This window comes from Vicugna pacos, chromosome 6, assembly GCF_048564905.1.
Source record: "Vicugna pacos chromosome 6, VicPac4, whole genome shotgun sequence".
NCBI classification, from domain to species: domain Eukaryota; kingdom Metazoa; phylum Chordata; class Mammalia; order Artiodactyla; family Camelidae; genus Vicugna; species Vicugna pacos.
In genome coordinates this window covers 71,478,933-71,502,135 of record NC_132992.1, presented here as the reverse complement: position 1 = coordinate 71,502,135, position 23,203 = coordinate 71,478,933, and the positions used below count along the sequence as shown (strand labels likewise).

At 53.2% G+C, this 23,203-nt stretch overlaps 1 protein-coding gene across 7 annotated transcripts; it reads left to right on the top strand.

Annotated features, from left to right (window-relative positions):
* Positions 1 to 3,621: 3,621 nt before the first annotated feature.
* On the top strand, positions 3,622 to 22,333 carry PGF (placental growth factor). 7 transcript variants are annotated; one of them, XM_072963440.1, is made up of 8 exons: positions 3,622 to 3,843; positions 5,044 to 5,086; positions 9,367 to 9,563; positions 10,331 to 10,407; positions 12,432 to 12,461; positions 12,566 to 12,628; positions 20,595 to 20,673; positions 22,072 to 22,333. In XM_072963440.1, the coding sequence occupies exons 1-8, from the start codon at positions 3,769 to 3,771 to the stop codon at positions 22,105 to 22,107; spliced, it is 600 nt and encodes a 199-aa protein (XP_072819541.1). In that variant the 5' UTR covers positions 3,622 to 3,768; the 3' UTR covers positions 22,108 to 22,333. The 7 variants fall into 7 exon arrangements, 6 of the variants coding, with proteins under 6 accessions (XP_072819541.1, XP_015096269.2, XP_006206139.2 ...); XR_004190436.2 differs by lacking the exons at positions 20,595 to 20,673; positions 22,072 to 22,333 and adding an exon at positions 15,275 to 16,403 and having other exon boundaries at positions 12,566 to 12,703; XM_015240783.3 differs by lacking the exons at positions 20,595 to 20,673; positions 22,072 to 22,333 and adding an exon at positions 15,275 to 16,400 and having other exon boundaries at positions 5,047 to 5,086.
* Positions 22,334 to 23,203: the final 870 nt, after the last annotated feature.

Below are 23,203 nucleotides of genomic sequence, written 5' to 3'. Positions count from 1 at the left end.
TAAAGCACCAGGCACATTGCTTGGCACATAATAAACACTAGTTCTCTCCCTGAAACAATAACTAATGATTGTGATGATACACAGTTAAATGTTGAGTTGTGAACAATGACTCTACCAGTGGATCTGCCCAGTACCTGGATCTACTCAGAAAGCCTCAGTGCCAGCTAGGGACTGATCGCCTGGATGGTGATTGTGAGAATTTGTACATGTGTGTATATGTACGTGCCTGTGGGTGTACACACACATGCACGTGCAAATCCCTCCGTCCTTTCGCTCCCCTGCAATTGGCAGAAGCACAAGATTTTTCATTTTCTGTCTCTTGTCCAGGAAGGTGAGGACTCTGCTCTGTAACTGTAGTGTTTTTATATCTCTAATAAGAATCAAAAGTTAACTTAGAAATCATGCCTAACAGCTACCGTTTTCCTGGATCCCAGGTGCTTTATCAGTCCTCACCTATGAGATAAGCACTGTTATTATTCCCACTTTAGATGAAGGAAGCCAGGGCCCTGAGAAGCAAAGAAAGTTCCTTGAAGTTATACAGCTGGTAAGGGCTGGAGTTACAATCCGGGGGAACAGAGCCACCAGCACACCTGCGCTGGACTGGATGTGAGCAAGAGTCAGCCCCTATTTGACCCATGGACATTTTGAAGTCTAATTGGTTTCCCTTAGTCTAGCCTAACTAATTCATCTTACAACCCAAGAAGCCAGGTTTAGATGGATACAGTCTCCAGTTTGGTGACAAAAAGACTGAGGTGCACTTGCAGGAATCACAGACACTGCCCAGGCATTGAGCTCAGTCTGGAGAGAAGAAAGAGAACTGTGACATCCACAGCCATCTGCACCTCCTCTACACCCCCATCCCTCGAGAAGGTAAATGTCAAGGGAACCTCTGCATCACATGCCAAGTGCCTGGAGCACAGTAGGGCTGAAGCAACACATTTGAATGAAAGAACAAATGAGTGGATACAAACACACATGTGCGCAATATATACCGCCTATACACACACAGTTATAAGCAAAGGTGCCCAGTGCATAAGTGCTCAAAACACTCAGTTACAGACAAGCATACACAGATGCTTAAGTACACACACTCATGCACAATGCACACTCATGCCCACATACACAAATCCAAATCCAAAATAGACACATGTAAACACATGCATATGTATACACAGATGTTATGGGCAAGAATATATGGTCCAGATATATACAAACACACATCTACTCACCCCTATACATACACAGTGATGCCCCGATGTCCTCCACCAAGACCCTGGGTCCAGGAACGCATCTGTCAGCTCCATGAGCCCTAGCATGTTGGAGCTCGTCAGGAAGTTCTTTGCAGTCCACACTTAGCTGGCTGGTGACTGGCCCCTGGCTCCTGGACCTCCGAGCTTAGGGCTGGTCAGGCAGGAGGTAGCGTCTCCAGCAGCCCTGTGTGGGTGGGCAGGCAGGCAATGGACACAGAGGTCACTGGGGTGAGAGCCGGGGCTGCCCTGGCCTCTTTTTTCCTGGATGGAATGTGAGCTATAGGGGCCACCTTTCAGGCCTCCCTCCCCTCCCACCGCCACCCACCACCCATCAGCCTCAGGCCCAGCCTAACCCATGACCCTGAATCTTGCCTGGTTCTCATTTTTTTTTTAATTGAAGTACAGTCAATTATAATGTGTCAGTTTCTGGTGTACAGCACAGTGTCCCAGTCATGCATATACATACATACATTCATTTTCATATTTTTTTATTAAAGGTTATTACAAGATATTGAACATAGTTCCCTGTGCTATACAGAAGAAACTTTTTTAAAATCTATTTTTATATATAGTAGCTAACATTTGTAAATCTCAAACTCCCACATTTATCCCTTCCCACCCCCTTTCCCCGGTAACCATAAGATTGTTTACTATGTCTGCAAGTCTGTTTCTATTTTGTTCATAGTGTCCTTTTTTTTTTTTAAGAGTCCACGTATGAGTGATATCATATGGCATTTTTCTTTCTCTTTCTGGCTTACTTCACTTAGAATGATGATCTCTACGTCCATCCATGTTGCTGCAAATGCCTGCCAGTTTGAAAGCTGTGCACGGAGGGTGGTGGTGGTGATGAATGTTTGAGGACCATGGGAGGCACATACAAATGCACAGAGAGAGGGCACAGTCACACACATAAGCCAGTCCAGATATATTCACACACACACACACACACACACACACACACACACACACACACAGAGGCAGACATACAAATTTACAATCCTGCTGAAATGCACATTCAGACATACTTTTAAACACAGCAGAGACACAGTGGACACACACACACAAACACACACATAATCACACAAGCATGTAGAGAGACACCAAAAGACCAGGCCCTCACACAAGTGACATTTGCACTTACAGCAGATGCACACTGACACTCAGACCACACAGAGACTAATAGCACACGTGGATCTTCACAACCATACATAAATGCCCACACACATGCACAGACACATGTACACACACAGACCCCAGTCAGCAGACCCCTGCCGCATTGGATTATTTCCTCCTCCTCCTGGGAACAGGAGGAAATGCTGCACTAGGCCACTCTCCAACCCACATGTGGTGAGTTTACAGGCAGGGCCTGGGAAAACTGCTTCCCACAAGAGGAAATAGTGCTGAAGCCCCAGCCAGGTGCCCACAGCTGGGCTGCTGGCTGCCTGAGTGCCGGGCCAAGAGGATGGTACATGGGGGTGAAGAGACAGTCACATGGCTTGGGTTTTGTCTCTGTTAATTCCTCACAGATACACACACACACACACACACACACACACACACTTTTCAAGAGTACATATGTATGTACAACATATACAGGCAGGGGCACTCTTGGAACCTCAGTTTCTTTGTCTATAAAATATGGTTACTGATCCTTTCATCACTGAGGATTTTGGGGATGCCATAAGGTGGCACCGTGAAGTGCCAAACCAAATCGCTGCCTTCCTGGGGGCCTGGAGCTACAGTCTCTGCAGAGGCTGCTAACGTCATGAGCCTTGTTCGCAGGAATTGGGTTCCACACTTGGCTGCCCCTACCCAAGGTGGCCAGACTGGAAGAGCTGGAGCGGAGCTGTGGGCCCCTCTCCGCGGGCCGGCACTGGGTGCTGCAAGGGGCAGCCGGGGTCCCGGGCAGCAGGCTCCAGGCGGCCCCGGGGAGGATGCAGGCTGGGGTCCTGCGGCCGTGAGGTCCGCGTCGGGATCGCAGTTCCACGCACTGAGGGCCGAGCGCGCTCAGGTCCCTGCCGCCGGCCGCCCGCTGACACGGCTCGGCGCTCACGGCCGCTCCCTGGGACTCGGGTCTGGAGCCTCGTCGGCGGTGGGCGGGGCGGGCCTGCAGCCCCGCCCCATTCGCGGCCCCTGAAACCCAGCCGCCGCCAAGCTTCAGTCCCAGAAGAGAGCTGCTGTCTGAGGAGGAAACTGCATCTTCACTGGCCAGCCACAAGAGGACCTAGGGTCGCGCTGGGCGCCCGACGGACCCTCCCCAGGGAACCGCCTGCCTTGCACCTCCTGGCCCCGCCGGGCCCTCCACATCAGGTTCCCCAGCCACAGCCTCACCTGCGGGCTCCAGAATTTCCAGGGCTTTCAGAGGATGCTCGGGCCACCAACGGGGACCTCGGGGCAGCAGTAAAGGGGGGCATCCAGCCCCTCATTCACCTCCTGTCCTCGTGTGCCAAGGACTCCCCCCAGGGGACTAGCATGGTGGTTTTCTCTTGGAGCCCCCAGGCTTAGTACGTCTGAGAAGATGCCTGCCATGAGGCTGTTCACTTGCTTCCTGCAGCTCCTGGCTGGACTAGCGCTGCCTACTGTGCCCCCCCAGGTAAGAACCCACCCGCAGCCTGGCTTCCCTGATCTTCCCACCATCAGCACTGGGAGCAGGGGTCTCTGAAATCACAGACTCATTCCAGGGACCGGCATCTCCAAAGATGTCCACACACTTCCCAGGAGCCAGGCTGGACCGCCTCGTCTGGGAGACCTCAGGCTAGGCTGTCCTAGACTCCAGCTTTGGGGTCTGTCTTGGCGGGGGCGGGGAAGCCGCAGGGAAGGGAGGGAGGTTTCCTGTCTGGCCCCCAGAGCCCTGGTGGCTTTGCTTAAAAGCATCTCTCCACTAATCTCAGGCAAGTCCCTGGCCTTGTGGTCAGGGTCAAGGCCCCATGACCAGGCAGGCGCCCCCAGGACCTCTGACCCGGCCTGGTGGAGGGGAAACCGGCAAAAGAAGCCATTGGTGGAGAGGTTAGGCCCTGCCCCCACCAGGGTTCCTGGCTGAGCCCATGGCTTCTGGGTGGGCTAGGGGCGAGACAAGGGTCCTGCTGTGCCCTCTTCCCCGGGTGGGCAGCCGGAGGTCCTGAGTGCAGGGCCTGGGGAAGTGAGCAGGGCCCTTTTCCCAGGAGCTGGGTGAGTCTGGCCAGGAGCCAGTTTGGGCAGTGAAATCCTGACAAAGCCAATGTGCTCCCTTCCCACTGTGCTGTCCTGCTGCCCTGGGAGTCCTGGGCCCCAGCCTAGAAGTGGGTGGGCTGGGCAGTCCCACAGGGGCGGAACAGCCCTACTACCCGCTTGCTGCAGGGCTGGTTAGAGGTGTAACTTCACCGGCAGCACCAGCTCATGGTGCTACCTGCTCCAGCACCTCGGCTCCCACCAGCTGATCGCCTCCCTCTGGGCTCTGGCACCCAGCCAAGGTGGGATGCACAGGGCCCAGAAAGGCTGCCTGGGGGCTGGGTAGAAAGGAGACCCCAAAGGATGTCAAGGTCTTTGGGGCACAGCAGGCAAAGGTCTCCAAAAGCCTCCAGGCTCCCACCCTTTCCAAATGATGAAACTGAGGCCAGAGAGAAGGGTGGAACCCTCCCAGGGTTCACTGAGTTTTCAGTTGCACCTGGAAAGAGTTGTCTCTGAGACAGAGTCGAGCATGTGCAGCGGGTGGGAAGGAGCTCAGAGAGGCCTCTATGCTCTTGCCATCACACTGGGTTCCAGAGCGCAGAGGCCCCAGGTTGTTCCTCTCATCTCTGCACCTTTCTGTCCACAGCAGTGGGCCTTGTCTGCTGGGAACAGCTCGTCAGAGGTGGAAGGTAAGCTGGCTGGGTGGGGAAGGGGGGTGGTGTGCATGAGCTCACCAAGCCTTCGCCTCCCAGGCCTCTGTAGAGGATGGGAAGAGATTGGCATGTAGGGTGGGAGTAGGCTGATATTAAGTTGGGGAGAGCCTGTAAGCTGGCTGATGCCCTGGCTGACAAAGTTGGCAGGGCCTAAGACCCTGAGGGGACCCACTGTTGGGACCCAGAGGCCTAGAGAGGTATATTCCTGGGCCAGGGTCACCTGGCACACAGAGAGCAGGGCTGGGGCCCACATACCCAGGGTTTGTCAGGTTAGCTCAGAGCCCTTTCCCAGCATGATGTAAGAAGGCAGATGGGGTCTTGGAGGGCAGTGTAGGCAATGAGTGCCAAGGGCCACCCTGGAGGTCTAGGAGCTGGATGCAGTGGGTGAGCAGTCAAGAGAATCAGGGAAGGGACCTTCCCAGCAGCCCAACCCTGGAGAAGCTGCAGGAATTTGTCCAGGTCTTTCCATTGATTACAAACAGACAGAATGAGTTGTGCCCTCCCCAGCCTGGGACTGCATCAAGAAGGAATCTTCAAAGGGCGAGACATTTGCCAAAGAGACATACGTGCAGAAGGCAGGAGGCCTATGCCAGGCCCCCTGCCTTGCTCCTCCCTCCCAGCCTCTCCAAGACGTGCAGCCGGGCCACACACCACTTCCCACAGAAGAAAGGGAGCATGTAGGGACATGCACACGCACACGAGTGGTAGCCTCTTCTAGCTGGGAACACCCTCTCTCTGCTGGCCTGCCCACACACACCCCCACCTGCCTGGTAGCCAGCCTCTCCTGAGCTGAGCTGGGCTCTAACATCTCAGTCCCAGGCCCCTTGGGCACTGAGATGGTGGGGGTGGGAGTAGCCTTTGACTTCATTGACACTCTCCCCCTCCCCCTGCTGTGCCTTCTGGAACTGGCACAATATTATGTTTTCTGGAATTTGGAGAAGCATCCATCATCCATCTCTATCCACCCCTGGCCTTTTTGATGCTTTTAGTATATTTCAGGCAACAGCTACCAAAGACATCTGAGCCTCAGTTTCCTCATCTGTAAAATGGGAGAGTTAGACTACATGCTACCTAAGGTTCTTTTTCTTAGATTGTAGGATTCTCTGACTCCAGTGGAGTCAGACACAGGGGTATATATCTACCAGGGACTTGGGTGAGGAGGCTTGGAAGTGTTAGGGCAGCTCACCTGTCATCCTGATCAATAAGGGAGCCTATATTATGACCAGGGAAAGAGGTTTGGACCCCAGTTATCAAAATCCGAAAAGTGTCATCCCCCCCTAACACCAGGCAAGAAACAGCATAGCCTGTCCTCCGTGGCCACAGACGCTGATTGTTACTATTACTACACATGGTGACGGTACTAGGCATTTACTCTAACTTTGTGCTGACCACAGGCTGTGAACAAGGAAGGCACTCGTATTCTCCAAGAGGCTCAGAGAGGTCCTGGGGTCACCTGAATCCCCAGACACCCCTCAGTACATGTGGCAGAGCTGGAGTGCTTGGCACCAAACCTCCCCATGGCTCACGGCTGAGCAGGCATAAGCAGAGTGTCCCTTGTGGTGGGCTGGCTGTGTGCCCTGCCAGTGACCATGGAGAGAACACCTGCTGGGCTTGGGCCAGTGGCCAGTGGCTCTGCCCAGTCCTGTAACCCCCGCCTCCCAGCAGCCTCCCCAGAAGCTTGTGCTCAGGATGAAACATTTCCCTTCTGGGGTCTCCTCCATCCTGGGTGGTAGGCAGCTGGAGCCAGATAGGAGGCTTGCCCACAAGGTTGGCAAGAGAGCCGAGAGCCCATTCATGGCCCTGGGAGCAGCTAAGCGCCTGCCTGGGCCACAGCCTCCCGTTCCTCTCCGCCCACCCCAGCCTCTGAGCAGGTCTGGGGCTAGAGGAAGTGCTCTCAGGAGTGGCTGAGCAGAGCTTTGCTGAGGGGCTCAGCCCACATCTGGGAGCGGTCACAGCACTCCCTCAGCCGGCCCCTCACCCAGCCCCCTTTGTTTCTCCCACACACCCAGACAGCAGGCCCCATGGATGAGCTGCCCTCTTTCCTAGTGGCTGCCAGGTAAACCAGGCCCAGCCCACCTCCTTCTCAGCCCTCTCACAGCACCGACAGGCCATGTGGGCCAGAAAGTGGTGAATTTCAGGGCCCTGGAGCCTGGGTCCTATTGACACAGTCTGCATGGTGGGTGTGGGGGTGAGGAAAGGAAATCCCTTCTTCTGCCGCCAAGGCCCTGCGGCTCTGCTTAACCTGGCCCTGGCCCGACAGCCCGGCTGGGTGGGCTGGGTGAGTCTACTTGCGGAATAGTAGGAGACTGGGGTGCCCCTTCTCTGCTGCTATCCCCTCCCTGATGGCTGGTCCCAAGGCAGGAGCCTGAGCCTTCAATGGCACTTTGGCAGCTGGCTATTCCTCCACTGTTATTTATGTTTTCCAAGGCGAAGATTAAATGTTCAGAGTTACAAAGTGCTCGTGAAGATTTTAGACTAAACATGCACTCACAGAGTTACAATAGGGAGGTGCTCCTCCGAGCTCTCTTTGCAAAGGCCTCTTCCCTAGATCTTTGGGCCACGTATGGGGAGACGGTCCAGGGAGAGTGAGCCAGTGACCTAGAGAGGTAGGATCAGGGAGGCCTTTGGTCCCCGCCCACTCCCAGGCCCAGCTCTAGTGCCCCCTAAGCAGACAGGGCAGAATGGAGCAGCAGACACCCAGATAAGCGTCGTTTATTGCTCCGTGGCCGCCTCAGCCAGCTCCATGTGGACACGCCGCCTCTTGGGTATTTTCCACCAGCTTGCAGCCTTTCCTGAGGGCCTCTGCTAGGGCTGAAGTTTATTTTTCTTCTGAGATTACCCTGCAACTCACCTCCTCATAGGCTCAGTGGAATGGACTTTGGCCCTTCTGCCTCCTAGGAAGGGCCATGGAGGGAAGTGAGGGGCTGCTAGGAGAGGCCGTTGCTCTTGGGCCGAAGTGTGGGGTCCCCAGGTATGCCAGCTTCCCCATCCTCCCCTACCAGCCGAAGACACCCAACAAGTGCGAGGCAGGATGACCCAGGGCTGGAGATGTGTCTCTGCCCGCAGTCCCAGGGCTGGGCTGGTTGCACAGATCACAGTCTGTCTGTCAGAGCTGGGAGGTCCCTTAGCAACCATCTATGCCCAACCTTCTTCTTTCTCCACAGCTAAGGAAACTGATATACCCAGAAAAGTGAAGTGACCTCCCCAAGGTCATACAGCCACTGTAGGGCCAGGATGAGGAGCCAGGTCTTCTGGCTCTGGCTACTCACTTTCTGTGAGCCTCTGTTTGGGGCCAGTCCCCAGGCCTTCCCCTGAAGGACCAGTGTTTTTTGAGAGACTCCAAATCAGTCCCCGAAGGATCCCAGCCACGCCCACCAGGACATCGTGGTGGGTCAGGGATGTCCCTGTGAATCTTCTACGTAGCCTATGTTTACGGGGTGCTTGGGTCCCTGTCTTCAAGGAGCCTCGACCTGCTTGTAAAGGAGATAAAAGTCACCAGTGACAGAGATAAGGCGAGCCCTCGGGGCCAAGTTATGCTCAAAACAGGAACATCTGTTCGTACTGGACAAGTTGGAGAAGGCTTCAGAGAGGAGGCAGGGAGGCAGGCCTTGAGAAGTGGGTGGTGGGCTTTATTTGGTTAGAAATGAGAAGAGGGCAAGGAGCCCGGACCAAAGGTGGGAATTATGGGGGTGCAGCCCAGGCTCGTGCGCGGGTGGTCTGACCAAAATGGAGAGTGGGGATGGGGCATATTGCTGGCTGCAATCTTGGCCCCCAGGCAGAGGAGCTGGCTAAAGTGGGGCAGGAAATAAGGATTGAGGGGAAGGCCAACCCTCCCCTTGGGACTCTGCCAGCCAATTGTACAGAACTTGCAGAACTGACTGTTTCCTGCCAATTCCCCAAGACCGAGGAAGCACTAGGTCAGGCCTGAGAAAGATCCAGAGGGCCTGGGGAGTTGCCAGGGCATGCTCCTCGAAGCCCCAAGGCACCAAGGCAGACGTGGGTGCCTGAGTTGAGACGAGAGCTGAGAGGTTAGGACGTCGTGAAATTCTGTTCCGCTGGGATTTCCATTAGGTAGATGAGCTGAGGGGTCCAGCAATAGTCCCAGAGGGATCACATCACGAGTTCAGAACTGAGGGAGCATACATAGGCTGGGGGCTTCCTGGAGGAGGGGTGTGGGCTGAACCTGGAAAGCCCTGCAGGGGCTTCAAGGAGCTGGCCCCTCTTGGCCTGACCCCGCTGTCTGTGCCTCCTCACAGTGGTACCCTTCCAGGAAGTGTGGGGCCGCAGCTACTGCCGGGCACTGGAGAGGCTGGTGGACATCGTATCCGAGTACCCCAGCGAAGTGGAGCACATATTTAGCCCGTCCTGTGTCTCCCTGCTGCGTTGCACCGGCTGCTGTGGTGATGAGGACCTGCACTGTATGCCGGTAGAGACAGTCAATGTCACCATGCAGGTAGGGAGGATCTCCTAGTGTCCTGTCCCGGCCCTCCCTGCTGTCCACACTCTGCTCATCAGAGGGCCACAGAACCTCCCCCGAGAAGGGACCTGGAGAGGGAAAGAGGGCAGACCAGGGTCCCAGGCTCTTCTGCCACAGTTCCCCTCCTTCTGGAGCCCCCTCACCTTCTTACTAGCTCTCTCAGGCTCTGGCTTAGCCCTACCCCAGGACCCAGGATATCTGGTTGAGGTTGGAAAAGAAATCCATTCAGATTCAGGAAGTCCCTGTTTATACCAGGAGCATCTGGTGCCCTGAGCTTTGCTTACATACCCATACCTACAGTGGTGTTTTGAGCACTCATTGAATAATGCCAAGCACTGTGCTAGATGCTTCCTAAATGTTACCTCAACTTCAGTCCTTCGAGCCAAGTGATATTCTTGTTTCACAGATGAGGAACTTGAGGTTCCAAGATGTTATTTCACTGGCTCAGCAGGTGGAAGAGCCAAGATTTGAACATAAGTCTCTCTGACTTCAGAGCATGGGCCCCCTCCTACAGTATTGCTATGCTGGTGGCCCTAGGAACGGAGGGACAGGGGCCTCCCTCAGATCCACATGGAGGGATGGGGGAGCTTTTTGTCCCACACTCAAAGCAGAATGAGGGTGTGTAGTCCAAAGGCTGGAGGGAAATAGGGAATCTGTTTCTCCCCAAAGTGGACAGTGGAAAGAGTATGGAAAACCCATGGGCCAGCCCCCAGTCCAGGCATCCAACCTTTCTCTCCTCACAGCTCCTAAAGATCCGCTCTGGGGACCCGCCCTCCTACGTGGAGCTGACATTCTCTCAGCACGTGCGCTGCGAGTGCAGGTGGGTCCTCAAGTGTGGCAGGACACCCGCCACCCACTTGGCAGCTTCAGCCAAGGGGCTGCCCATCCCTTCTTCAGGCTGCATTGCCTTCCTGGCTCAGGGAGACCAAGGAAATCAGCGACCAGTTGCAGCTGCCTTTTGTCTCCCTATCAGACGATTTTGCCCAGAGAGGTGGGCCCAGCAGCTGGAGCACAGCTGCCGAGAAGCTACAGGGACAGAGGGGGTCTGGGTCCCTCCCAGACTCACAGGGGTGTGGGGCACACCACCTCCCTCCCTGAGCTGGGAGGCAGCTACCATGGCCCTGGAAGAGGTGCCTGGACTTTGTTCTGGCCCAGGGTGGTGCCCACGGAGGGGGCGACTGGGCTGAGGAGCCCAGAGACGGACAAGCCGGGGCGGGAGGAAAGGGGCAGAGAGGGAAGGAGACACTGAGCCACCACCTGGCAGAGCCTCTCACCAGCACCAGTCCTGCTGCCAGTGCCAAGGGCACTCTGAACATTAGCTACCAGGAGCAGCAGGCCTGGCACTGCCAACCAGGCTCAGGGAAGAGAGAAATGGGCTCAGATGCTCTCCTGGTACCCTCAGACCATGGATAAAGTCACCAGAATAGAGGTCTTGAGCCCTCTCCTGGGGTGGGATGATGGGGAGGGCCACCATTTATGGTGTGCCTCCTCTGTGCCTTGTCCCACACTGGACATCTGAATATGTTTTCTCATTTACTCAACAAACATCTATTGAGCACCTACTCTATGCTTGGCACTATCCCAGATGCTTGAGATACAGTGGTAAGCAAGACAGACAGGTCCCTGTTCTCATAACAACCCCAGGGAGGTAGGTACTGTTGTTATCCCATTTCACAGATGAGGAAACAGAGGCTTGGTATGGTTACACGATTTGCCACAGCTAGTGAGTGAACCCCAGCCTAATCCAAAAGTCTGCCCTTTCTCATGCTACCTCTCGTGGCTGTTACCACACTCTCCAGGAGCCTCAGTACTGCCCGGGGCTTGGTCTTGCCTAGTGTCCAGGGCTCTGGCCACACTCTTGGACCCACCCCACTGTTAGAGGCCCAGCTTCAATCTGTTTCCTCCCATCCCCTCTTGCCAAGGCTTGGCTCTGTAACAATAGTTCAGTAATGAACCCTTCTGGTCACAGTGCTAGACAGTGACTTTTCACCTTCCACATCACCTCTGCCCTCACAGCCACTCTGTCGAGCAGGCAGATGAGGAGACTAAGGGTCCAAGAGTGTCTCTGACAGATCCCAGGTGGCAGAGACATGACCAGGCAGTCCCAGGAGGCCCTGGTACCCTGCCCTGGCTCCCAGGGGAGGCAGCCAGCCCAAGGCAGCCTTTCCTGGCCCCAAAGCTGACTGTCACCACACTGCCCCACGCTCCCACCGTGGTTCCCAGGGAAGACTGAGGCCCTGGCCCCTTCCAGAGGGTTGGGCAACAGGGCCACCTTTCTTATTTCTTCTGGGCCAACAGCCACAGCCCTGGGAGGCAGAGCCAGGACAGGCCTGGTGACTGTGGGGCTCTCGCTCCCCTCCCCTCACCCCACCCCTTCACCTGTGCCCCCTGTGGCTGCCTGCAGAGTCACAGGTCCCCAGGGTAGGGGTGGCAGTTGTGCCTTGACAGGTGGCCTTGACCTCATTCACCGTCCCTGAGGAAACTCCCAGAGGGCACCTTGGAAGGAAAGGCAGGTGAGGGAAGGAAGTGATCAGGGAGAGATAGCAGAGAACACTCAGTCCCCAGATCTGATGCCAAGAGGCAGAGGAGAGCAGAGGGGTGTGGAAAGGACCCCCAAGAGGGCATTCTCGCCTCTTTGGCTGGGGTCACCAGAGCCTAGAGTGGGAGTGGAAGCCCCCAGGCCTCTGGGCATCTCTCCCTCACTAGCTCTATACTACCCCCTAGTGGCTTCAGTGCCAAGTACAGGACCAGCACTAGCGATGTCCGCGGAGAAATGGCCAGGGAGCAGGGAGCCCCCAATTACTGCTTTCCTCATTCTCTCCTCCCCTCTCTTTGTTTTCTTAGGCCTCTGTGGGGGAAGATGAAGCCAGAAAGGTAAGTGGCCTGGCTGGGGCACCGGGTTGTTCTTGGGCCTGACAGCCCTTGTCCTAGCATGGGGGCCCCCAGCTACTTTGTCCTGACGCTTTGGCTTATTGCAGGAGGAGACCCAAGGGCAGGGGGAAGAGGAAGAGAGAGAAGCAGAGACACACAGACTGCCACCTGTGAGTGCGCGGGGGTGGGGCCCAGGGATGGCAAGGAGGCTGGGCCAGAGGGGAGCCCCCGCCCTGCCAGCAGGGGTGAGTGGACGGGAAGGGGCAAAGCGAGGCTGGGGCAGTGTCAGGGGCCAGAACAGGGAGCTGCACACCTAGAGATCCCAGGGTCTAGCAAGCCTCAGGTGAACCAGGACAAGAACCAGAAAGCTTTGGTTCTTGTCCTGGCTTAGCTCTAAGTCTCTGTGTGGCCTTGAGCAAGTCACGTCACCTCTCTGAACCTAGTTTTCCTCTGTGCGTAGAATGAGGTGTCAGGGGGTTCGCCAGGCATTCACTCATTCTACAAACATTCACACTTATGTCTGCCAGGTATGTCAGTGGGCAAACCAACGAGATTCCTACTCTCACAGTGCTTTCATTCCAGTGATAAAAAGTCCAACAGCTGCAGGCTTAGGCTGGGCTGCTTCCTGGTGGCCCTGGGAAAGGTGCAGTCCTGCCATGGGCTTCCAAACCAGTATTTCTTCCACCTTGGGGTAGAAGCCCAGGGTCCACTCGCTTCCCTTTCCCTCCCCATGTTACCTGCCCATCCAGATGCTTCACATCTGGAGGCCTAGGCAGAAGTCCAGGCCTGAGTGGCTGGGAGAGAAGGATTAGAGAAGGGAAAATACACACTGTGAGAGTAGAAAGAAAATATTTCACAGGCCCGGTAACTCAGTCTCCCCGCGGTTCTCCTTCAGGGGCCGTCTCCTCCCAGCAACAAGACTCAAGAAATCATTTCATGCCATGGGACTGGAGCTGATCCAAGTCCTACCACATGAGCCCGTCCTTGCACTGACAGGGACTTCCACTCCGCTCCGTGCAGATAGAGATTCTGGGGAAGTTGGTCCCCCGCAGGCATGTGGCCCTCATTTCTCCCCTGGACCAAATCAGTGACTTGGGGAGGAGCTGGAAGTGTAGTCAATGCAGGGCTCCCCTGCTGGGCAGCCCCAAATAGAAAGCAGCCTGTCGCTTTAACTTGCTAGGACAGCAGTCTTCAAACGTTTCATTCGGGAATCTCTTGAAAGGACTTTAGAAGCCCATGTGCTTCTTTGATCATTTTGAAGTTGACAATGAAATTTTAATCAAAATTGTAAATAGTTGCAAAGGATATAATTTCTGACCTATTATGAATATTATATTTTAATGTAATATTTTATTTTATTTTATTATATATTTACATTTTATCATATTTAATATAAAGCCATTATTTAACTCTTCAGATGTATCCTGTGGAATAAGCCATCCTAATTTAATACTCACTTTCATCCACCTTTAAAAGAATGAACAACTGCAACAAGAAAAATACATGAATGCTCTCCTTTAATATTTCCATTGCTTCTTCTTTCCTTGAACTTGTATTTCACTTTCCCCACCGAACTTCAGCATAATATAATTTTTTAAAATATTCAAGTCTTTTTTGTATCACCTTGTCATAGTTATCTGTCACAACAATGGTATATAAGTTTGAATTATTTTAAATTTCCTCTGAGCAAAAAACTTGAAATTAAATTTTCTCTTGGAATGAATTATCACAATAATTGCTAGTGGTACCGATTGATCAAAACAGCACAAATACATCGTATTTTACTAAATGCTAAACACAAAAGCACAGTCAATCTTAATTAGGAATGCATCTCAGTGAAATCACTATAGCTGCTTCATTTCAATTAGTTAATGAATTCAGTAATGAATGTTACCTCCTGCCAGACTGAGGCAGGATTCAGCATTCATTCCACTCAGTCACTCGAATTCCTTCCAAGTTATTTGACAAAAACTTCAAGGTGATCTGCTACAAAAATTACTTCTCATGACATATTAACTGACAATTTGGTTACCTTATTCTTCAACTTTGTAGAAAGCAGACTTGGAAACCACCCAGCCTGCAAAAGGCTCATTTACCCACTCACCATATTTCTTTTCTCAACACCTATACCCATATCTCAAATTGTTCTTTTATGCAGTGTCCCCTGGAATCCTTTTTACCTTGGGTCAAAGTACTGTTACAGAATTTGGAATGAACGTGATAATTCCTCCCTTTCTAAGGGAGAAGGGCAATTGGAAATGAGATGGTAGGAAACAAACCTCTCATGCAGACAATTTTCAGGCCGAGAACCTGTGGAGGCTGAAAACAGATTCCTTTAAAACTATCAATACTCACATACACCTTGGACAATCTTCCTGTCCACCTAGGAGTGCCCGTATCCTCGTTTGAAGACAGCTGTCCCAGTGTAACCAGAGGCATTGGTGCATGGAACCAGACTGGGTTCAAAGCTGGCTCTGTCACTGACTAGCTGTGTGACCTTGGGCAAGTTTCTTAACCTCTCTGACCCTCCGTGTCCTCATCTGCAAAAGGTTGATAGTGGCAGTGCCTTCCTCTTGGGCTACTGTTAAGGGCAAATGAGAGAGTGCTTAGCACAGGGCTGGGCACCTGGGCAATTGCTCCGTGAAGGGCGACTTCTAGCTTCTTCTTGGCCTGGTGCAAGCAGACAGCCAGGAGCGCTGCAGTCTCCCTGCGCTCCCTGTCCAAGCTTCCCCTCTGGGTTTGTCCCCCCTCCCATAGGAGGGACCCCACCCTCCACCCTGTGCTAATACCCGCTTTCTGTGTTTGGTCTCTGGCAGGTGTGGCAATACTGTTCCCCGGAGGTAACCAGCCCCTCGGAGGAGAGACCCCACACCCGCCTCGTGTATTTATTACCGTCACACTCTCAGTTACCTCCCTGCTGGCACCTGCCTCTATTTATTAGCCAATTGTATCCCTGCTGAATGACTCACCCCCTCCAAGATGAGGAGCAGGAGGGAAAGGACCCTCAGGAATTCAGTGCCTTAAACAGAACGTGAGAGAAAGAAAGAAGACAGACCCAGGTGTGCTTCAGCTTGGGAAGAAGCCAGCCATGTGGCTTTGTGAGGGGCGGGCCAGGCCCCCGGGGCCCCGGAGGTGTCCAGGGGGCTGGAGAGGAAAGGACATAGAGACCCACAGCCTGTCCCTGGGCCTTGGGCTCTTCACAGACAGGCAGCCCTTGCTCGGGGAGCTGCTGGCCAGGGTGGTGTGGAGGAGCCTGCTCTGGCCGCCAAGGACCCTGCTGGGAGGGAGGGCAAGCAGCAGTTCTTACAGCCTCTTCCTGGTGGCAGCTCTGCACCCTGGAGATCAGAACGTTCGGCTCTGGAGAACAGTGGTTGCCTGGGGGCCTTTGCCACTCCTTGTCCCCTAGGTCTCACCTCACATCTTGCCACTGCTTGTGCTGGGACATTGTTCTTTGTAGCCAAGGCATCACCATCCTGCCCCTCTCAGGGACAAGGCAAGGGTGGGCCCCAGGCTGGACATGGAGCAAACTGCCCCCACGTGGCTGTCTGACTGCCAAGTCAGATTCTCTTGAATAAAGTATTGTAGTCTGAATACAGCTGTCCAGCGGAGTGTGTCTGCCGGAGCAGTGGGCAACTGCAGGAAATGGAAGCAGGACAGAACAAAGGGGCTGTGGGCTCCCGGGCTGCCCGGGGGGTAGCTCCAGCCTGTTCCTGCAGCTCCCTGGGGTGTCTACTTCCCGGTTGCTTTAGGCAAAACCCTGAGGTCCACTTTTCCCATAAGAAGGGGTTCCTGAGATGGAGTCTTGGCCCCACACTTGGGGGCTCTGACCCCAGCCACCACTGGCTACCCTCAAATTCAAAAGCACCGTCCCCTTCCCCTCCCCACAGGGCTACCCAACACCCAGCCCGATGCCCAGCCCTCTAAACCCAGCCTGAATGGGGACTCCTAGGTTCCACAGACCCTGGCCCCAGGGTACTGAACCACACCATGTCCGGCTCACTCCGGCTGCTGAGTGCAAGGACTGGCAGATGCTGCCTGATTTTGTCCTCATTCTGTCTCCCATCTTCCATCTTCCTCTGTCTTCCTCCTGAGCGCCTTGACATGAAATGAGAAAAAAATGCTTTTTGTTTTCTTTTTTCAATCCAAACCACTTACTGTAAGACTCCCTTGTGCCTCTGACCTGCAAGGTGTGTTTGTTTTTCTGTTGTGTTGCGGGAGAAGGGGAATCCCCATTCTCTCTCCTTGGAGGCTGCTCAGGACAAAGCCATAGGGCCCAGGGGGCAGAGGCCACCTCAGGCTTTGGAGGGGAGCCATGGACGGTCCAGTGGGGTGGATGGGGTGGGGTGGTCCTGCTGAGGCAGCTGCCCTTGGTGGTCAGTTCACCGAGGCCTGGGCCCCCTGGAGGACACTCTGGTCAGAATGTGCTTCTGGCTGGTGATCACAGTGGGTGTGGGCCAGCCCTGGGGGACAGGCTTTGCAGAAGAAACTCGCTTTGTTTCCTGCTTCTCCACTCTGGGGCGGCACCCATTCTGAGCTGTTGCCTCTGATGGACTGAGAGGTGGGATGAGCACCCCTCCCCTTTGGTCAGGCTCTGACAGGGCCCCAGGGACCCCTGCCCAGCCCTTGCAGGCTTGGCTTCAAAAGTCACCCACTTGGAGGTCCACCTCCCCACCCAGACCAGCCACCCCTGGAGAGAACTAACAGAGACCAGGGGAGCATCCAGAGGCCAGAAACAAAAATCTACATCCGTGGCCAGGAGCCGCACAGCAGGAGCGCGTGGAAAAGGAACTCACTGTCCCTCTGCCACACTGGCCGTCCTTTCAAATGGTTTAGGTCCTCGAAGCCCTGTTTCATTTGCTCTTTCTGTATTTGTGGAGCCCCACCTGTGTACCTGATGCTGTCTGAGGCGCCAAGGACCTAGCGGGGAATAAAACACACAGGATCTGCTTTCACGGATCTTGTATTTGAGTGGACAGACAGACCAAAATCAGGTGTTACAGGATGTTGGGTGGACTTTATTGTTTTCCGAATTGGGGACTGGACCAGAGCTTAGGAAAAAGCAGTCTTGGGTCTTCCATGCTCTAAAACAAAGAAGAAACAATTTAGGGCTGGACACATCTGCCTACAGGATTAAGAGATGGCCAGAGTAATTCTGCTAGGCCCAAACATCACCCAGAAACCCCTGCCTCTGTCTCCATAAACAGACGACGAGGGAGGGGGAAGGGAAAGAGAGGAAGGTGAGGTCCCCGGAGACCTGGGTTGCTGACCCCTTCTCCTTCTCTCCCTGGAGATGGATTTGCCATTCAGACTAGCCCATGTGCTACCTGGCTGGGAACTGGGGTAGGGGAGAACAGAATAGTGACAGAGGACAGAGACAGCGGACACCTCGGGGCATCCGCAGGAATTTCCTATGGGTCAGGGGGACATGGGGGAAGGTGGCTGGCAGTGAGCTGCCTTGCCCGTGTTCTCCCAAGAGGGAGACATGCAGGTGAGGAGACCACACAGGCTACAGGCTGTGGGTGCAGGGTCAGGGTCAGGGCAATAGAGGGCGGGTGTCAGGTATAGGTCTGGAACGGGAACACATCAGGGAACAGTGCTGCGGGGTGACCCTGTGGTACACCCACATGAGAGTTGGCATCTGGATGCCTGTCATATCAGGCACATTTACAGCCAGAGAAGAAATGGGCACAGCTGAGAGAGACATTCCCCTCATTTCTCCTTCCTGACCCTGAGAAAATAGAAAAAGGGACTCTGGAGAGGAGTACAAGGGCAGACCATGCCTCTTCCTGCTCCCTTGAGCCAAATCCAGGCCCTGCCTAGGGGGAGAGAAAGTGGTTAGTCTTAAATTGTGTAGATCAGCCTAGATGGGGCTGGATCTTTAATAAATTAAAGTGACAAGAACATCAGAAGATCTGCCCAAAATGCTATTAAGAAACAGGAAAAGGAGAGTCCACACGGTTCAACTAGAAACAATGATGAGAGAAAGAAACTGGTTTGTTTGTTCTCCCACTGTTTGCTCAATAAGCAATTTATACATGTAAACAAAGAAATTAATGAGAAAATGTCTTATGGCCAGAATATGGTTCTGGCATATTAGAGATGGCCTCCCCTTTGAATCTGAGTTGACCAGGGTCTGCTTTTATCAATAGAATATGGCAGAAGGGACCCTATAATGGTTCCAAATCCTTTAAAGAGGACTGGCAACTTCTGCCTTGGTCTCTTGGAACCCTGAGCTGCCATGTAAGAAGTTCAACTATTGTGAGGTCACCATGTTGGAAGGAAGCCCAAGCTTATAGTTGTGTGGGGAGGAAGGAGGGAGAGAGAGAGAGAGAGAGAGGGGCTCAGCCAGCCCCAGTTGCTCCAGCTCCCAGGCATTACAGTCATCTCAGCTGAAGCCCCAGACCCCACAGAGAAAAGAGAGATGAGCTGTACCCACTGTGCCTGGTTTGATTTCCTAACCTGTAGAAATAGGAGATATAATAACAATGTGTTTGGGGTCTGTTTGTTATGCAGCAATAGGGGCTGAAGGGAAAGTAAGGAAAGGTGATGAGACAATGTTTGGGGAAGGTTGTCTAGACCAGGAGGTCAGGGAAGGCCTCTCTAAGGAGGTGATATTTATGGTGAAGTTCGAAGGACAAGAAGGAGCTGGTCATGTGATGATCACTCCAAAACAGACAATAGCCTTCCAAACAGAAAACTCAGTTGATGCAAAGGCCTAGAAGGAATCCCTGTGTGGGTGGAGTGTGCTGGGCAAGGGAGGAAGGGCCAGGAGATGTGAGTTTGAGGCAGGCAGATCATGGAAGCGCTTTGCAGGGTAAGGAGTCTGCATTTTTTTATAATGTGGAGGGAAACTATTGGATGGTTTCAAGCAGGGGAATGAAGTGACATTTGAAAGATCATTCTGCGGTCTGTGTGGCGAATGGACCCTAGGAGTGCAGGACCAGAGGTACAAATTCCACTTAGAAGGGACAGCAAAACCAGGCAACCAATTATGGTGGCTTGTTTAGGAAGAAGTACTGGAGATGGAGAGAAGTACATAGTTTGGTCTTAATTATGCACGTGGGCTCCCTGATCACTCATTTATGAACATTTCTTGAGTCTAGGACCAGGCATTTTGTAGTAGATACATGTGTGAAGGGACATGATATATTAGTACATGCAAGTCTCCCCACTTACTAAAGAAGATCCCGTTCTGGAAGAAATAAGCACAAGGAGAGAGGTCTTAGCTGGACAGGCTCGATGTCTACCTACAGAAGTAAGAGAAAGGAGACATGATGGGAGAGGAAAATGAAAGACCTCAGGGCGAGAGCTAGCGAGAGAGCCTTGTGTTTTGTTCGGAGCTTCTGATGATAAGACATCGTGGGAAGTGAAGGGTTTGGGGAATGTTGCTACATTTCCCTTGTGTTGAAGGCCCTGTTGTTCTCAGGCAGAGACCGAGCCCAGTGGAACACCCGGATTAGCCAGGGTTGCATGGAGATAGCTGACATTGTCCCTGATCCTAAAGTTAGTCAAAGGGGTCAGATACGCACAGGTGATCATAATAGAAGGAAAGAAGCCCACTGAGCTTACGGAAATACAGGTGAATTGCTACTAAAGCAATCTGGGCCACCTGAGATGATTGACACGTGGGGGAAATCAGGGTCAGCTTTGCAGAGTCAGTGACATTGAGGGCTAGGCAGGTTGGAGTGTGAGGAGCTGGCTGAGGAAGGCGTTGTAGGGGCAACCCGTTAACAGAGACCCAGAGGTGGAAAACCCAGGGATTTTCAAGTGCTTCAGTTTGGCTGATGCTTAAGGTATGTGAAGCAGAGGCGTGATGGACAAGGCTGGAAGCTGGGCTGGGCCCTGGACGCCATCCAGGGAGTTAGGGCTTTGCAAAGCAGCGGGAGGCACTGAAATTTTTTAAGCAGGAGGGTGACATGATCTTGGAATTCAAGGCTGAAAGAAAATGTGCAAAGAACCCATTTCTGCCTCCTCATTTTACAAATGAAGAAGCTGAGGGCCAGGTGTGTTCAAAGTCATGGTAGTCAGGTGGGCCAGAATTTCACAGCTTATCAGTAAGTGACTGAGATGGATCTAAATCCAGATTTGAATCCAAAACCTGTGCTTTCTACCCCTCACCACATCATCTCTTCTCAGGATGGAGAGCAGAGGAGAGCCAGAGGGGAGGAGGACTGTGTCTGCCCCAAACCTGAGAAACAGGCCAGACATCTGTGAGGTGGGTCAACAGAACAGGCCCCTCCACAAACTCTGGTGGGAAACCCAGGCTCCAGACAGGGCGGTGACAGGACCCAGCCTTGGTGTGGAAAGATGGCTCTGTCAGCACCAGAGCCCAGCAGCTGTTTTCCTGGAGAAGGCTGACCCTTCCCTTTCCTGGGGGAAGCCTGGAGCGTTCCCCCTCCCCCGACATTGGCTATGTCTGAGGCAGATGGGAGCCTGGCCCCTGCTAATCATCTGTGGGCCCCACCTCACAGGCCACGGGGCTCCAGGCCAAAAAGATGGTGCGTTTCTAGTCCCTGAAGTAACTTCGTTACTATGGAAACACCAGGGAGGCCAGCCAGGCAGAGACGAGGGGGAGCGCTTCCTCACAGAGTTGGGCACACCCCCATTTCTCTCACTGACAGGGTGTTACCTGGGTGACAGGGACAAGGCCTCTATACTGACCTCTCACTGAGGCCCTCTAGAGAATCAGTCCTGTCCTCACTGGGCTCAGAGGAGGAGAGACACCCCCCAACCCCCATCCCCTAAGTCTTCCCTTCTTTCTTCTCTAAGGCCCCTGTCCCACCCACCCAGCAGTCAGCCTGGGCCACCCATGAGTCACCATGTGGGCCACTCTGTAACGGGAGCCTCCGCTCACACAGCCCAGGCCAGCAGTGCTGGTTGTTTACAGACATGTGACCGCCTGACGCCCCCAGCGGGGGTCTGAGGTTTAGACTGTAATGGTGATATCCTCCCCTCCTTGAGCTCTTTATCCCTTTCAAAGCTGTCTCTGCCACAGTCATCTTCTGAAGCCTGTGAAGTCTTCTCATTTGCCAGACAAGCTGGAAGGAAGCACTGAGAGGGTGAGAAACCCGCCCAAGGAATTTCAGCCCCAGGGTCTCTGGAGGGTCAGGGAGCTGACAGCTGGTGGAGGCTGCCCCACAGCGAGGCAGAAGCTGAGGCCTCGCCGGCTCCGACTCGCTTCTGAACCCAGGGCCAGCCTTGTGCGGTTATGGCGGTCACCACTCAGGAGGGAGGGAGGACCCAGGCAGGACCTGGGGTGGGGTCACCCAGGAGCTATCCCCCCGGATCAACTGGAGATACAGCTTCTCACCAGACCTGGGGGTAGGGCTTTTCTCACAACCAAGTCCTGAGTCCAAATCTAGGAGACTCTGGGTGTCTTTGGAATTCTTCTTTAGAAACCAGTCCTAGCCCACCAAGATTAGCTTCCACACAGAGGCTGTTGCCCTGAGACCCTTCATCTTGATGTCTGTATAGGCTGCCCTTCCACCTCCCTTCTCCCCTGAGAAAATAACATTCCCATCCTTGTAGGAAAAGACGAATGGTTATGTGGCTAAAATAACAAGTAATTCTTAGCACCAGTTCTAAACCTGGCTTATACGACCTCTTGTTTCAGGAACCACACTCCTGGAACCGTGCACTCAATCAGTAATAGCCCACCCTTCTGAGAATCCACAGTCAGCAAGAGCCTCACCCCAGTGACCGTATTTCTAGAGCCAAAGCTCGACCATTCCTCAACACTCTGAAGGTTGACCCATCCCCGAACTCCATGCTTCCCCACAGACTACATGACATGAACTCTCTGCGTTGCTCAGAGACTGCCTTGCAAGTACAGCTCTCCTTTGCCTAAGCAAGCAGTAAACTCAGACTGAGCAATACTTTTTTTTCTTTTTTTTTTAGTTTTGGTATAAGATTGGTCTTTACGGGAGCCAGAAGTGTCTTCCTTACTTTTATCCCTTTGAGCTCCCCCAGCATCCCAGCTCCATCCCGGACCCACATGGAACACCCACAAGACAAAAAACCTCTGTTTTAATAAAGTGGATCACTTTCCTTGGCATAATTTTTATCATGTTGCATTATGTCAAAAGACCCTCTCCTCCCACCACCACTGGGCATGAAGATAGGGAGAAAGGAGGTGATGGAGGAGACATCTTTCCACATGTACTTAATTTCTGATACCAAAATGAGATCGTAATATACTGGTTATTTTAAAACTTGCTTTTTAAAACTTAATATATTGTTGATCTTTACCCATGACAATAGATATTCTTCTATAGCATGATTTTTTGAGAACTAAATTGCATTCCATCCCTTGGATATCCTGGAATTTGATGAACTGATCAGTTGTTGGATATTTAGGTTATCTTTTTTGTTCTTGATGTAATAAACAATGCTATGATGAACATCCTTGTAGATGTGTTATTGTGGGTAAAAGTCTTTCCCGTCATAAGAATAACAACAGCAGCAAAAGTTAAACACATCCCTCAACTGTGCATTCAGCCCTCCAAGGGCCTCCCTGTCCCAGTCTTGTGCTTCAGACCCACGTGTTTTGAAAGGTGTCTACACTTTGTCTCTCTCGGCATTTCCGCTCACTATCATGACACAGCCCTGCAAAAGTGACTCCAGGGATTTCCATGGTGCCAATCAATGTCCAGTTTTCTTCTTACTCAACAGCACACGCTCTTCTGAGAATTAAACTCACAGTCCTTTCCTGAGCCCACAAGCCTCCATGAGGTCAGATCCCTGCC